The sequence below is a fragment of the Pseudopodoces humilis genome, chromosome 14, assembly GCF_049639895.1.
Source record: "Pseudopodoces humilis isolate 2021_Gansu_Grassland_sample_001 chromosome 14, ASM4963989v1, whole genome shotgun sequence".
NCBI classification, from domain to species: Eukaryota; Metazoa; Chordata; class Aves; order Passeriformes; family Paridae; genus Pseudopodoces; species Pseudopodoces humilis.
The window spans coordinates 19,073,407-19,088,421 of record NC_142213.1 but is presented as its reverse complement, the minus strand read 5'-3'; the positions used below and the strand labels follow the sequence as shown (position 1 = coordinate 19,088,421).

Genomic DNA, 15,015 nt, shown 5'->3' with positions numbered 1-15,015 from the left:
CTGGGGCCGCCCCCCACAGCTGGGGGATGCTGAAACTTTTTTTTTTCACGTTTCCGCAGTGTCACGATTTCCGCTTCCCTCCTTCAGAGAAAAAAATTAAAAAAAATCCCCGGCCAACCCCCCAGCCCGAGCCTGAGCCCGCGCCCAGCCCGAGCCCGACTCGAGCCCAGCCCAGCTCAGCCCGAGCCCAGCCCCATCCCCAGCCCACCCCGCCCGCCGCAGCCATGGAGGACCCCGAGTCCGTGGGGGCCGCGCCGCCGCCCGGGCTCAGCTCGCTGCTCCCCCCCCGGGAGTTCCTGCGCTCCCGCAAGGGGCAGCTGCTGCTCGCAGAGTCGGTAAGGACGGCACACCGGGGCCGGGGGGCTGCGGGAGCCTCCCCCGGGACAGCCGCGACCCGAGCGGGCTCCGCCGGACCGACCTGCCCCGGGCCGCTCCGCTGTGCGCCTGAGGGGAGAGGCAGCAGCCGCTGAGGGGAAAGCGGGGAAAACAACCGAGGGGAGACGGGGGGCAACAACCGAGGGGAAAACTGGGGAAAAACAGCCGAGGGGAAAACTGGGGAAAAACAGCCGAGGGGAAAACTGAGGGAAAACAACCGAGGGGAGACAGGAGACAACAACCGAGGGGAAAACGGGGAAATAGCCGTACCGGAGTGGGGGAACTGAGAGCGTAATGGATTTAGCGTAATTCAGGCACAGCACCTTAGAGAGCAGAACTTGTCTCGTTAGCCTTCCAGTGTGTTTCGCTATCGCCGACTCCTTTTCGGTAAAAAAGCGCTTTGATTTCATTTTAAGCTGTTTGCAGTGTGATTCCAGTAACCACTACGGCTGCGGTTTGCATTATCGGCTGGTGCCAGGTTAGGGGGCAGCCTGGCCTGAGTGTGTCAGGAAAGACTTTAGTGAGGAATTTCTGATGTGTGGCATGAGGCTGTGCCTCTCAGCTGCTGTCCCGAGCCCTCGGAGCCCTGCTGGTCCCTGACCCTCGGAGGGATGCGCTCGCTGGCCGCTGTGGAGCTGCCCAGAGGGAAAGGCTGCTGAGACAGCGGCTGGGCACCAGCCCAGCTGGCCACAGGGCCAGGGACATCTGGCTGGATCAGCAGGGCCAGGGCAGTGACTGTGGTGAGAGACTTTCTGGAATTTTACATGTAAAGGCTGAAAACCTGACAGCTAAAGCAGTACGTGCGTGATAGGGAAGGCGATCACTCACCCCGTGGGGAGGGGGTATTTCACACCAAAATTACGATCTGAATAGGAAGCTCATTGATTGAAATTAGATGTTCAACATCATTTTTGCTAGAAATAATGATAAATTCAGATACTAAGTTTGCTGGGCTTTTAGCTGGAGTTTTGGCAGCAGATAGTCAAATATCAGGACAGCCCAAACCAGCAGTCAGGTCCATGGAGCACTGTTCAGATGTGCAGGGTGTCTCTGGCTATGCACTCTGCTAGCTCAGGGAAGGAAACAAGGGTATTCCTGCCAAAGAGAGATAAGGAACGGGCAGAAGGAGGCAGAATTGTCTGTGACCAGCTGGTGGGGGACCAGCTCTGAGAGTCTGTGAGGCTGTGGCCACTGCCCTGTGGCAGAGAGACAGGGAACAGCCAGATGCAAGGCTGGCTTTGAGAGGAAAAGCATTCACTCAGTAGGTCAGGATGACTTCTGTGCTGGGGAAAGCCTCAGGTTGGGTAGTAGCAGGCCATGGGCTTTATCAGCTCCACCAAAAAATGCCAGCTATGCCATCCCTCCTCCAGGTACCCCGTCAGTCACACCATCACACAATCACACATCAGCATCTGTAGTTTACAAACCCACACATTTACAAGATGCCAGAGCCCAGCTAACCTGACTCCTTTGGCATGTATTTTTTACATACTGTAACACACACTGGAATTTCCTTTACAAGCTTACAGGCACTGAATGATGGTTTTCAGACAGCCTGGCTTTTTAACATCTCAGAATGATGACATATTGGAGGAATACTGTTCTGGTCATGGGATCAGACTCACCCTTTTGTTATCATAGAGGAGTACTGACAGTGCCTCCTTGGAGTAATAAAAACTGCTCTGTCTTGACAAAACAGGGATTTATCCTTTGTCAGCCCACTTGGGGCTTCCCAAGGGCTTGGCTGGCTGAAAGCAGCTCTAAAATCTCATCTGCCAAGAGCTTTCCTTGTGCTCCTCGCAGGCCAAGCCCACGTGCTCAGGACACAGTTTCCTGGCAGACAAGAGGCAGCAGTAGTTTCTCTCCAGTTGTCTCAGCTTTGCCAGAAGAAACCCTTGAAGACAACACAGGCCCCAGAGTAAATGCAGCCTGTATACAATTAGAGAAATACAGTGCCAAATAATTGAAGATGAGTCCAAGTTAAATCTATCATGGTTTAAATCTGTGTTTCATCTTTAGCTTTGCATTTCTCCTCTTGAATGTTTAATTTTTCCTCTGACACAGTGCTAATATGGGATGGGGTTGGGTGCTGCATAAATGTATGGAAATAATATTCATGGATACACATTTTGAACAGTGTCTTTTGTTCAGAAGCAAAGTGGGGTCCTCATTACTGTTACAAATGTCACATTATTCAGTAGCTTGGCAGTTCCCCAGAAATGCACTTTATTTCTGCATATCTCAAGCCATTTTTGAAAATAACATTTCCACACAGAGGATCTTTAGGATGTTCAGGTGTGATTTGCTCTGGTGCAGTACCCATGTGAACTGGGAATCCTGGTGCTTCCCCTCAAACAGGTCAGGCTGGTGATGGTGCTGATTACTGCTAGAAGCTTAATTATAATCTCAAATTTTATTCAGATAAGGAAGTTATCCTCCCCCCATCCCCTGCTCCTTTTTCTTTTGATCTCCACAGAATCACAGAATGGTTGGGGTTGTATGACACCTCTGGGGAACATCCAGTCCACTTCCCCACTAACCTGCCTGATTAATTTTTTATTCCACCTGGGACAGCTCTAAAGCCAGAGAGAAGCAGTAGCATCAAATACATGTATAAGCTTCACTGTTTCCCCTAATCCTATTTATTCTCACTGTCTTGCTCCCTCCTTTTTCTAACCATCATTTTTAGTCTTACACATTAATCTTTTTTCCTTTCTGTTTCCCCCCTCACCTATGCCATGGTTTCTTCCACACATTTTAACACTCTTTTTAAGCTACCCATTTTTCCTAACCACTCAAGTTTCTGTGTTGCAGGTCAGCATCTCATCCTTGCTCTTTTCCACCCTTCAAGAGATGAGTTTTCCTTTCCCTGTGTCCTGTGTTGGAACCATTTAACAACCACTCTCACACTGCCACCTGTCCAGGCAGGATCCCCAGCTGTGGATTCTGCTGCTCACCTGGTGCTCCACTCAAGCCTTTGTGGCTGCTTTAATTGGCATCTCCTCAGTCTCCTGAAGCCAGCATGCTTTTATTTTGTTTTTATAAAAATGCAGTGTGAATAGGTAAAGTTGTGCCACCTCTGTGGTGACATCAAAGGATGTAGAAATCATTGTGCCTGTTTCTCTCCTCTTTTCCTGTCTTTCTTCTGTCTTTTCAGTCTCCTCTGAACTGACCTTCGTAACTGAAACTTCAGCTGCTGGGTGTAAAGTCTCCTTTGAAGAGACCCTGTGCCTTTCTCAGGGTCTGTAGCCAGAAGGCCTCTCCTGCAGCCAGTTCTGGAGGAGACAGGAGTTTCACCTCCACGACAAGTGCAACAGAGAAGTGATAACTGAACAGCAGAGACCACTGAGTGATGCACTTTGTCTGTCTGACAAGAATACAAGAACAAAACACACTCTTGTCCAAAAGATGACACCCACAGTCTTACCCTCAGCCTTAGGCAAAGCTGTTCTTTCCTGGGGAGGGAGGTGAGAGCAGGAGAAGAGGAGCTGCTGCAGTGATGGCAGCAGCTTCCCAGCATCCCAATATTCCCAGTGGGTTCCAGCGGGTCTGTTCTCCCTCCTCAGGGGAGACAACGCCTCTGGAGCTGCCATGACCTCAGCACTGCTCAGGCCTCCCTCCCTTCAGGGACACTGTGCTCTCTAACCACTTGTACAATAAAGTATAACTTCATAATGCTTGGCCACTTTAAGAAGCCCAGTAACACAATATTAAGTAATAATTACATGGGTTTAAATGGGAACGTTACTTTCTGAAATACAATACCCAAGAAGGGTTCTGTGTGAATGGGAGTGCACACAAAAGGTGCTCAGTGAACAGTCAGGCTGCTGTTTTGCCAGGATTTTTTATACACTTACGACTGCCAAGCTATGAAAGGTTCCTGTCCTGCTCTTTGCTGCATTAGAGTTTCCTGCATGCAGATATTCCTTCACAGTGAAGCTGGCAGCAGTCACCCCAAGCTGTCATCAGCAGCTCAGAAAGAGCTCAGACTCAGCTGCTCTCAGTGCTGAGAGTGCAACCCCAGGTGAGGGGAAGAGAAAAACCCTGTGTAAATACAAATTCAAAAAACTGCTAAAACACTGCTATTTTTTTTTTCTGCGAGAAGCTGCAGCGCCTTCGGAAAGTGCTAGAAATGAACTTGCAACTGCATGGAGCCTCACAAACTTCCTCTCTAGCTGCCTTTTTTTTTTTTAAGCATAGATACAGAGCAGTAAGAAAAACACCAAGGTCCCATTGCTTGACCTTTCTCTGAAGTGACCCTGAAACACACAGCTCCAGGAAGAGAGGTGCAGAGCAAGTGTGATGTGCTGTGGAACATTTGACAGTCCTTGGAGGGGTCAGGGTATATTCTGAAAGGTGCTCTTGAGTTTTTAGAGCACCTTTCAATTTGTAAGATGTTTGTTGCAAAGACCTGAAGTCTGGAAAAGCACATAGGTAGGTGTCATTATTTCTGGGTTCAGACTGGCACTGCAGTGTTTGCATTGTGGGAGGAGAGGAGTATTTTTAAAATTTTAAGATAACATCAAGTGCTTGAGTTAGTGGCAGTGCACTTAAATGGTCAGAAAAGGCATCTGCTGACTTCTGTAATTCAGAAAAGACAGTTATAGGTAATAGCCAATATTGCTCAAGGAGTCCATGCATTCCACCTGTCAGAAGAGGAAATGAGCTCTACACAAGGAGAAATGAGAAATATCATCAAAATCTTACAGTTTGTGAGCTCTCATATTACACAGGGCTGTTCGCAAGCTACCAAGGAAGTTTGGCATTAAAATCCATGTCAGGGCTGTGATGGGAGACAGAAATGAAGAAAACCAAAGAACGAGGTGCAGCACCAAGGTGCAGTGCCATGGTCTTCACCTGACAGAGCCCTCAGGCACCTCCTTCCTGTTGCTGCTCTGGCTCTTTCCAAGGTGTGCTTCCCTCCCCTTCCTGGGCCTTCCAGCCTTCCCCCAAGGAAAGTATCCAAAAATACCATCTTTCAAATCTTCATTCTCAAAATCTGGTCCATTATTTTATAGATGTTTATTTTATATAAAATCTTCCTTGGGCCCTTTCAGTCTCATAGTGCCTCCAGGATGAGGAATGACCAATTGCCACACTTCAGAGTCTTTTCCCTTTGCTGATACCATCAATAATCTACTGAAATAAGCAGCTTCTTGTGAATCAAAAGGTGCCCTTTTTTTCAGTGTGCCTAGAGGTGCAGTTCTCCCGAGATGCTGACAAGTGGAGACAGGCTGGAGTCACTCCAGCCACTGAGGGTGGGGAAGGTGGGAATACAGTCACTGACCCTCAGGGCTGAGGAGCAGGCAGCAGGACACTGCTGTCATCTCCCATCACACAGGGCTTGGGTTGGACAGGTAACTGGCCTGGTAACCAGATTTTAAAATAAACAACTATTTCCCCAACTTTTCTGGGTCAGACCCAGTTAGAAAGTTAAAATGCTTAGACTCATCTGTCTCTTGAGCAGCTTCCCTGGCACAGAAGGAGGGATCCCCTGACACCCCAGCACCTGCAGTCAGGGGCTCCTTGATCTGTTCCTTCCACAGAACAGCTCCTGTTTCACCCCGAGTCCAGCTTGTGTCTAAACCTCACACCTGCCCAGGGCTCAGAGGGGACAGCAGGAGCCTTCCCTGGCACAAATTTCCACAAAGCTGATTATAACAAACCACAAAGGCTCTTCTTTTCACTTTACACTTCAACAGGAAATATTTTTTTCTCAGTGCAAAGGCAGTCAGAGCACAGAAGTTACTGACTCAAACAGAATTGAGATCAAAAGGATGTCTGCTGTGCAGCATCACCTTACATATCTGAAATTTGCCTCTCTACCTCCCGTTGCTGCTCCAGTAGGATGTATTATTTAACACTGCATTTAATCCTCTCCTAAGAGATCACCAGGTCTAGTTCAAGTCTAAGGATCTGCCATTAGAAGGGTTGTGGCCAGCGGGACCTGCCCTTGAACCCAGCTCTGCTGCTGCTCACCCCTGCAGCTCAGCCATCACACACCTGCCTTTAGCCACAAAAAGGAAGATACTTTTTTCAACACCAGAAAACAAAAAGAAAATGTCCTGTATAGATGGTGATTTCTTTTTAATCCAAGAAAACGTAGAACTGTGTCTAAATTTTGTTCCAGAAATGCAAGCAAAGTGAATTCACAAAGCAAGTGCAGTCTATGTTTTTTGGGGTGGGAAGGGAATAGGTGCTGTGATAGGAAGAAGGAAGTCCTCTCTCCTCTTAAGAGCTGTCAAGCTCTGATAAATCCACTTCCCTTCAAAGAGTTCTTATCACTTTTAGCTCATAGAAAGAAAATACCACACTAAGGATGAGATACAGGGAATGAACTCCCTCCACCTTAGGAAAATGAGAAAAACCTGCAGAGAGGCTCTGTGAGCAATAAACAAATCAGAATGGGGCTGATATTACCAGCTAACAGGCCCATGCAGAAGTGAGCTCTATAAACTATCCCAGCTCAGTTTCTTAGAACCCAGTGAAAAAAGAACAATGCATAGATATTTAAGATAAGTATAGTCTCTTACTAAAAATATCACATCCTTTCTAACCTCACCAGCCAGTCCTAGTGGATGAAAACAGTTTACTCCAGCTGTTAGCATCCTGCTCAGACACTATTTCCCTCAAAACACAGGCTGAGAATAAAGGCTTGGTAATTAATTACACCAAGAAATTATTTCAGTGGGATTGAACTGCTTAGTTGCCCCCTAAACATAAATGGTTTTTTGATACATGTATTTGAGGGTTGACTGACCTCTCATAGGAGTAATTACCAATTAATAATCATAGGAGTCTTATCACTCAGGTATAATGATGATTTTTTCTGGTACTGGTGGTCTCCAGGAACCCACGGTAGCAGCAAACAAAATCCACAGAGCTGAAATTTAATGAGGCAAATGCTTTGATTACCTTTGCAGAAATGCTATAGCTGCCTTCAGATGTGCCTATCATCTGGGGGTAAAGAATCCATTTATTTTCAATGATGTGTGAGTGGGAATATCAGTGTCCCAGTTTGGAATTAGAAGTTAAAAAAACATCTTTGTAATCTAATGCTCAGTCTGTGCTGACCAAAAGCATCCCTGAGCTTTGGGAAGGCACAGATTTGTGTCCAGGAGGAAAGGCTGGGCAGAGCAGCCCAGGTATGAACTGGCACATGACAATATATAATTGAGCATCCCGGCTACTTTTGTTACTTCAGGGTAATTTGATTGAAACAACAAGCAGTTCCCATGTATGGCAGTGAAACAGGAGGACTGGAGCCTCTTTTTTGGAGACCACCAACCCTCAGTGCAGTGACTGGAAGTGGTGTTGAGCTTCTCCATGGTTCCCTCACCTTCCACTTTTACAATCACAGTCCAGGAGTGTAGCACTCTGCTACTGCCTGGTTTAGGTGAAAATGCATTTTCTTCAGTCCCATTGTGAAACTTTCTATTTTGAGCTGTATTTCTAAAGGTATTTCAATTGAGTGGGAAAAAAATAACAGTTTTTATTGTTTATTAGAGATAGGAAACATTATGGAGATAAATCTGTGGGAGTTATCTGTCCTAATACTCTCTGGAAGAGCTTCCACGCTGGAAAACTGGAACCAGACACTTCCAGAAATCGCAGAACAATTAATTCTTGTCCCTTTTCTATCCATCATCAGCAGACTTTATTCTTTCAACTCCAAGATTATAAATGCTGAGTTACTTCAGGCTGTCTGAGCACTGATTTGGGTTTCAAATGAGAGCTGTCACAGCTGAAAGCTTAGAGCTCTGCTTGCTTGGCAACACCCCACTCTATCTTCAGAATTATGTTGTCAGAGCTGTTTACAATCCAGAGCAAATTACCGACTTCAAGGGGTGTAAATCCACCCAGCGCTCTGGAAAAGCGATTTCACACACAGGGAAATAAACACCATTACTTCAGATTTATTCTGTGCTGAACAAGAAAAATCATTTGGCCCAATGAAAAATAAAAAAAGCAGGATGCTGAAGCTATGCCAGCAGCAGCAGCACTGACAGAAATACACAGGGAAAATAACACTTCAAAGCTGCTCAGCTGCCTGCGGCTCTGCTATTCCATGCAAATAACTGCGAGTTTTCCCTTTACTTTAGGTGCTGTCATTTATCATCTTTATCTGCTATATTGCATCTCTAGCAGCTTCTTTCATGATGGCACCACTCCTAGAGTTTCTGCTGGCACTGTTTCTTTTTTTTGCCTACGCCTCCAAGCTTAATGAGAAGTTTAAAGGAGTCCACTGGCCTTTGGCGGTAAGTGAGATGTGCAACAGAAACCTTCAGAATTAATTGTCTGGTGTGAGGGGGTGAAAGGGGCTGGGCAGATCAGGGTGACTGTAACAAGTTTACTGCCCTGTTAGAAACTTGTCCATGCTGCCTCTGGTTCAGAAGGTCCTGGAGCACTCCATGCTCTGCTCTGCAGCTTTTTGGGTGCTGACACAAGGCATGGCTTTATCAAAGCACAGCTGGTATTCCAAATTCCAGGCAAATGGCTTGGGGCCAGTATCAGCCCAAGTCTGACTGCTGGGGGCTCCTTATTGCCACCCTTGCAGATGGGGAAACGGGTGTGTTGTTGATAATGGGCAGACTTTATCAGGCTGTGATTAAATTCTCAGGTAGAGTTACACCCTCAGACAAACTGAGCTGCTCTAGGAAGGGCCAGCTCTGGCCAGTTCATGCCCACACAGCAGCCCAGTGACTGCTGGGGCAGTGCTGGGGCTGCAGGAGAGCCCTGGCCACTGGATGTCCCTGCAGCCTCAGATATCACTGCAAAGGGAGCAGCTGCCTTGCCGTACAAATACTTCAAAAAAAACCCCACTGATTTTATCAATCTGGATTCTCTTTTGGTACCATCAGTAGTTCATTGCAGTGAGGTTTGAATTAGAGCTCCCTGTACAAAAATAACTTTAGCAAGGCCACTGGTAGATAAAACAGTATCAGTGACTTTGGCTACGACTGTGCACAGCTCTCAGCTGGTAATCTCAGTTCCATCATTTTCTACATGCATCTGGTTCCAGAACTAAGACAAAAAAGGCACTTGTGTGTTTATTATGGCCATTACCATAACATACTACAGGCACAGAATATAGATAACTGACCTTGTCCTGACTTCAGAGGAATCGGGTTTCTTGCAGGATTTGTGGTTTGAGACAGGATTTTACTCCTCCATCTGTTCTGGAAAGGCAGAAGAGCTAACTGTGAACAGAGCTGAAGGTTCCATTTTTGCAGCTCCCATGATTTGCATGTGCCCTGGGAAGCACAGCTCTGTTTAAAGCTCACTGCAGAGACATCTCTGCTGTGTGTCAGGGCACAGCTCAGCAGGACACGTCCCAGGGATCACAGCAGGCATGGAGCTGGCAGTGGACATAGGAAGTATCAATCATTCCAACACTAATCCAAGCGTTGTGTTCCTGAATGAGGCACTGCCCAGCCAGGTCTCCCTGGAGATCACCTCACAGCCCTGCATCCACAGAGAGACAGGCATCCATTCCCATGGGGGCTGGGACCTCCTGAGCCTCTGGTGCCACAGGAGTCCTGCTCAAACATGAGGTTTTAAGTAATTTCAAACGATTTTTCCATCAAATCCCTTGCTGTGCTCCAAGGCAAACACCCTGGACAGCCCCTCCCAGGCTGAAGGAAGGTCTGCCTGACACAGGCAGGGTAGAAGCCAGATTTATCCCAGCATCTTTAAGAGCAGAAGTTTATGCCAAGGCTCAGGGCTTCTCTTATTTAGAAATATTTCACAGATGAGCAGTTCCTCCCCTGCAGCAACCCAGGCTGTGGTTACATACCAGCAAGGCCACTGATGCAACAACAGAGGGGCTGAGTGTTCGTTTCCAGAATGGTTTTTAGAGGAAATCCTTGAGCAGTCTGAGAATGCACCGTTGCTTCTTCCACAGGATTTCTTGCGCTGCGTCACTGCTGCCATTATTTACTTTGCCATTTCAATTGCTGCTGTCTCAAAATACAACGATGGAGCATCTAAAGCAGCAGGGGTGAGTAGGCATGAGCTTTCCACCTAAGTGCTATGGTGAACAGAGTATGGATGTACTTAAGAAACAGTTCAAGTCAGAGAAGTTTCTTCAATTAACTGAAAATGAATTTGCCTAAAGCACAGAAATATCACTTATTCAGAAAAATTTGTCTTGAACCTGTGACTAGTTCTTTCACCCTAACAGAGTTGCTCAGTGTTAAATGTACCCTTAGGGAAGGCACCTATTCTGCTTTTTAATTTTACTAGCTGCTCCTGCAAGGAGTGTCATGATCCTTGAATGGAAGGAATAATAATCATAATCATAATAATTTTTTAGGTTTTTTTTTAAATAACTCAAACCTGCAACTGCTAAGGCCAGTCTGAATTAAGTAATTTCAACCTCCTGCCTCTCCTGCTTAGTTTTACTTGGATGAGTTGAAACAAGAGCAGTGTCATTTTACCCTCCAATACCAAGACTGCCCAGGAGAGAGCCTTCACCCATCAGCATTTTGTGGTCAGAAATACAGCCCCTGCATCTGCAACTTGACTCTAAGCATCAATAATGTATGCAACATAAATAAAATTTGCATAACAATTGTTTAAGCTTGGGAAGAACAATGCCCAGCAGCCCTTCCCAAACCATCCCACAATGCAAACCCAAACCTTGTTTGATCTTTGTCCCTGTGGTGAGACGTGGAGGGATGGAGTGAGCTCAGCTCAGCCCAGCCCAGCACCCAGCCTGTGCTTGGCACGGCTCTGCTGCTCTGGCACTGGAGAGGAAACTCCAGAATCACTTCAGTCTGTCTAATTCACTCAGCAATAAACACATCTCCTTGCAAACAAGTGGAAATTTATTTCCCAAGAAATGGAGGTGATTTCTTGGTGGCAGAGGTGTCCTGGGACAGTGGAGGTGCAGGAGGTGCACCAGAATGTGCCCAGAGCCCGCAAGGGCTGTGGCCTGGGGGAGGGATAAGGACACACCTGGTCACTTCTCAGGCTCCCAAATCAGCTGTAGTTCAGTTGATACCAATGTGTCACAAACCATTTCCCTTCCCTGCCTTTTTGGAAAGGCACAGGTCAAAAAATTCATGGAATTTTTCCTGTGTGGGCTTGGTTGGGTTTGGTTTGTCCCTGACAGACAGGAGCTGTTGTTACTGAGTCTTACTTTACCCTTTCAGGTGTTTGGGTTTGCAGCCACCATCGTGTTTGCCATTGATTTCTACCTAACTTTCAATGACCTGGTCACTTTCCTCAAGCAAGGCAGCTCCGATTCCCCCGAGGGGCACAAGACAGAAGGTGGGTAAAACTCCCTGCTTGTTACACGAGCTGCAGTGTGAGATTTCCCTCTCCATTTCACCCTCTGCAGGGAGCAAGAGCTCTTTCCCAGTAAGAGCACTTTCTGTTCTTGGGTTTGTGTGCCACAGCTCTGCTCAGTTAGGAAGCTGCAAATGGGATTCCAGTGATTTATGAAGATAACCTGCAAGCCAGGAATGTGAAGTTTCTCAGAGTTTCACAACCTCTAATTTTGAAAAGCCCCAAATCCAATTATAGACATCACCATGCAGCACAGATTTACTTTCCCTATTAAAATGTCTTGCTGTAAAAACAAGCAAACTTCTACCTTTTTTTTTTTTTTTAGTAACTTATATCTAACATCCATGAATCCACAGCCTTTTATGTTCAAATAGTGCTTTTCTCTTTATCATTTCCTTTACATGATCACCTCTTTTGATCAGCTTTGACCATCTGTGGGCAAATGGCCTTGAAATCCAACAGTCAAACAGTATTGTTATCAATTTTTTCTTCTATTGAAGTCTACTTCAGAGAGATCCACTTAGAAAAAGACTAAAAGGTGTTGGGTGCCAGTTCAGGTCAAGACAGGGGTAGTTGTTTTGCAGTTTCCAGGAGCCCAAACCAGGCATGATGTCCCTGTGACTACTTACTGCACCCACATGGATTAAAAAGACTGCTCCACATTAAAAACAAACGAAAAATATCCCAACCCCCACCCCCCCAAACACTCCATTTAAAACCCCTGCAAAACCAAACACCCAAGGTGTGCATAGAATCCTAGGAAGTGAACAGCAGCACTGACAAATCTGTTCTGGGGATTTTAGTGAACTGTTAAGTATTTTTCAAGCTTTAGGCTGAAAAGAAAGACAAAAGGAAAAAAAATAACTAAAGGAACAGGAAACAGACTGCAAAAGCTAAAAACTGAACTACTGAACTGCCCTCAGAAGATGACCAGGTGGCAAGGATGCAGAGTTAGGATACAGATTAGATCTAATTCCCCTGGAGATGGAGACACAAATACATCAACTCACAGAAGTGCAGTCACACAGCTTTGTGTTGGTGTTTATGGCCATGCAAGGAGGGCTCAGCCCTGCAGCCCAAACTTGTGTTCACACAGGGACTTTCATGAGCTGAGGCCAGAAGGATGGAGCTCTGTGGGCCTGGAGGGATTTCTCAGCATCTCAGAAGTGTTGAGCTGCAGAGCACACAGCAGAGCCCAGAGCAGCAAGGATGCCAGCAGGGCCTCTCAGCAGCATCTTCCAACTCCTACAAACACCATTTCAGGTCCCATCACCTCAGCAAGAGCTGCCATTGCACAGAAGTGTTCATTCCCAATCCTGCTGTGTCCTTTGAAGCACACCCTGCCACAGCAGCCTCTCTCCCAACCAGAACCACAGCTGGGGGGGTTTCCAGTTTGCATTTTCACTTTTGTTCCTTGTTTCACCCCTCAGATGAGGACTCCGACTCTGACTCAGACTGAAGAACCAAACACCAACCAAGCGTGAAGGGAAGATGATCAAGCACTTTCCTCTCTGCTGAATGCACTGTAAATTGAAATATCCCCTCATTTCAGCCCCTTACCACCTCACTGTTCATGGAATCACCAGAGCACAGACAAGGCAGTGATGTGGAAAAGGAGACTATTCCCAGTGCCACTAAACTCTTTGACAGCTACAGATCCTCCAGTAGTTCTGTCCAAACAACACAGCTCAATTCTCTGTTGCTCCTCCCCACTCAGCACATCCATGTCCTGAGTAAATGGGAACGGCATTTTTAACATTTACAGCTTTTAATGTGCTTTCATAATTCCAAACCTTTAACACTTAAAGCTTTTATACTTATATATGCCAAAGAAGAGAGGTTTGGATGCCTCTGTTTGTATTTTTCTTGATTAACTAACAGTATTTTTTTATCCAAAGTCTGAATACTCCCAAGCACTGAAGGCATGGATTACAGTTAACATGTTTGTTTCAATACCTTTAAATCTCCTGTCCATCTGGGACAAGGAAATGTGACAACTGGAAATCTGCAGCAAGAACAAACCTCAGAGTAGTATAATGGTGCTGCAGGGCAGCTGGCTCATCAAACATTAAGTATCCCTTGTTTTAAGCTGCTTGGATGGAGTCACATCCCCTCTGCTGCAATTTCACCACAGGATGGGGGGGAACAGGTGAGGCAGCTCTGGGCAGCCCTGACCTGTTTTTAGAAGCCCCTGTGAGTGTTTGCACAGCCAGGGAAGGCAGGCTTGGCCAACAGCTCCCAGCATGACCTGCCTGGTGAAACCTGCAGGTGTTTGTGCCACAGGCTCCAGTGCCTGATGTCCTGCTCTGTGCTGAGGCCACTGGTGCTGCCACACTGAGGGTGCCCAGGCCCCAGGAGGGCAGGGGCTCCTCCCCACTGTGAAAAGGCCAAAAAGCCAACCCCAAACTTCAGAATGTCTGCAGTGGATTCACCACTCCAGCCCCCTTATTTCAGTGTGTGTGGGTGGGGTGGGTTGAGTTGATTTTTCCCCCCTGGGAGGATGTGACTTACCTTGTGGTGTTGTATTCCAGGGGAGAAGCCCTCTGAATTGACAAGCTGTTTTCACAGGTAGCACAGCCTACTTTGGAATATCTGTGTCCATTTATAAACACTGGGGAATGCTTGGGAAGAGCACAGCACACTCCTCACAGATGGCATCAGACAGGTCTGTAGCAAATAAACCTGTATGGATTTTTTAAAAATTAATACAGTACCACAACAGGTGTGATTAAAATGAGAGCAGATGGTACTAACAGAGTAACTGAAAAACAGGGATAAAACAATAAAGGCAGATTTCCTTTGGAATAAAATCAGCACCTGGGTTCCAGTTCCCTGTGGCTGGCAGGACAGGGGAGCTGGCACAGAGCAGGGGGTGCTGGTCAGGTTTGGAGTTGTCCAGCAGGCAGCTCCTACATCTCCTGCTTCCTGACCACTGACAGAGTAAATGCAGAACAAGTGATTGCTTCTAAATGTGACAGATAATCCTTGATTTATCAGGAAGATCTCTTTGGACCTTTTCCTGTACAAAACCCCATGTTTCTTTCCCTTCTCTTGTCTATTTTACTGGCACACTGTGATGTTCAGGGGACCTGGGCTCATTTTTATACTTGTTTTGTATTTCTCTTTTTTTTAAGTAGAAAAATATACTGCATGTCACAGCTGAAGACATGGTTAATATTTAGAAACCATGCTGGATTAAACCTCTTTTAATAGAAGTGTTTGGTGTCTTTACTTACTTGAAGACCTGATTTTGCTGCTTTGCCTCTGCCCAGAACAAGGGACAGTGACTTCAGGAATCCCAAATCTGTGCTGGGGAGAGGGCACAGCTCAGAGCCAGCCCTGGGGACC

The 15,015-nt window shown here is 46.5% G+C and overlaps 1 protein-coding gene across 1 annotated transcript; it reads left to right on the top strand.

Annotated features, from left to right (window-relative positions):
- Positions 1-26: 26 nt before the first annotated feature.
- CMTM3 (CKLF like MARVEL transmembrane domain containing 3) lies at positions 27-14,882 on the top strand. Its single transcript, XM_005532517.3, has 5 exons — positions 27-335; positions 8,478-8,633; positions 10,280-10,375; positions 11,532-11,649; positions 13,098-14,882. Exons 1-5 carry the CDS (start codon positions 27-29, stop codon positions 13,124-13,126), a joined length of 708 nt encoding a protein of 235 aa, XP_005532574.2. The 3' UTR covers positions 13,127-14,882.
- Positions 14,883-15,015: the final 133 nt, after the last annotated feature.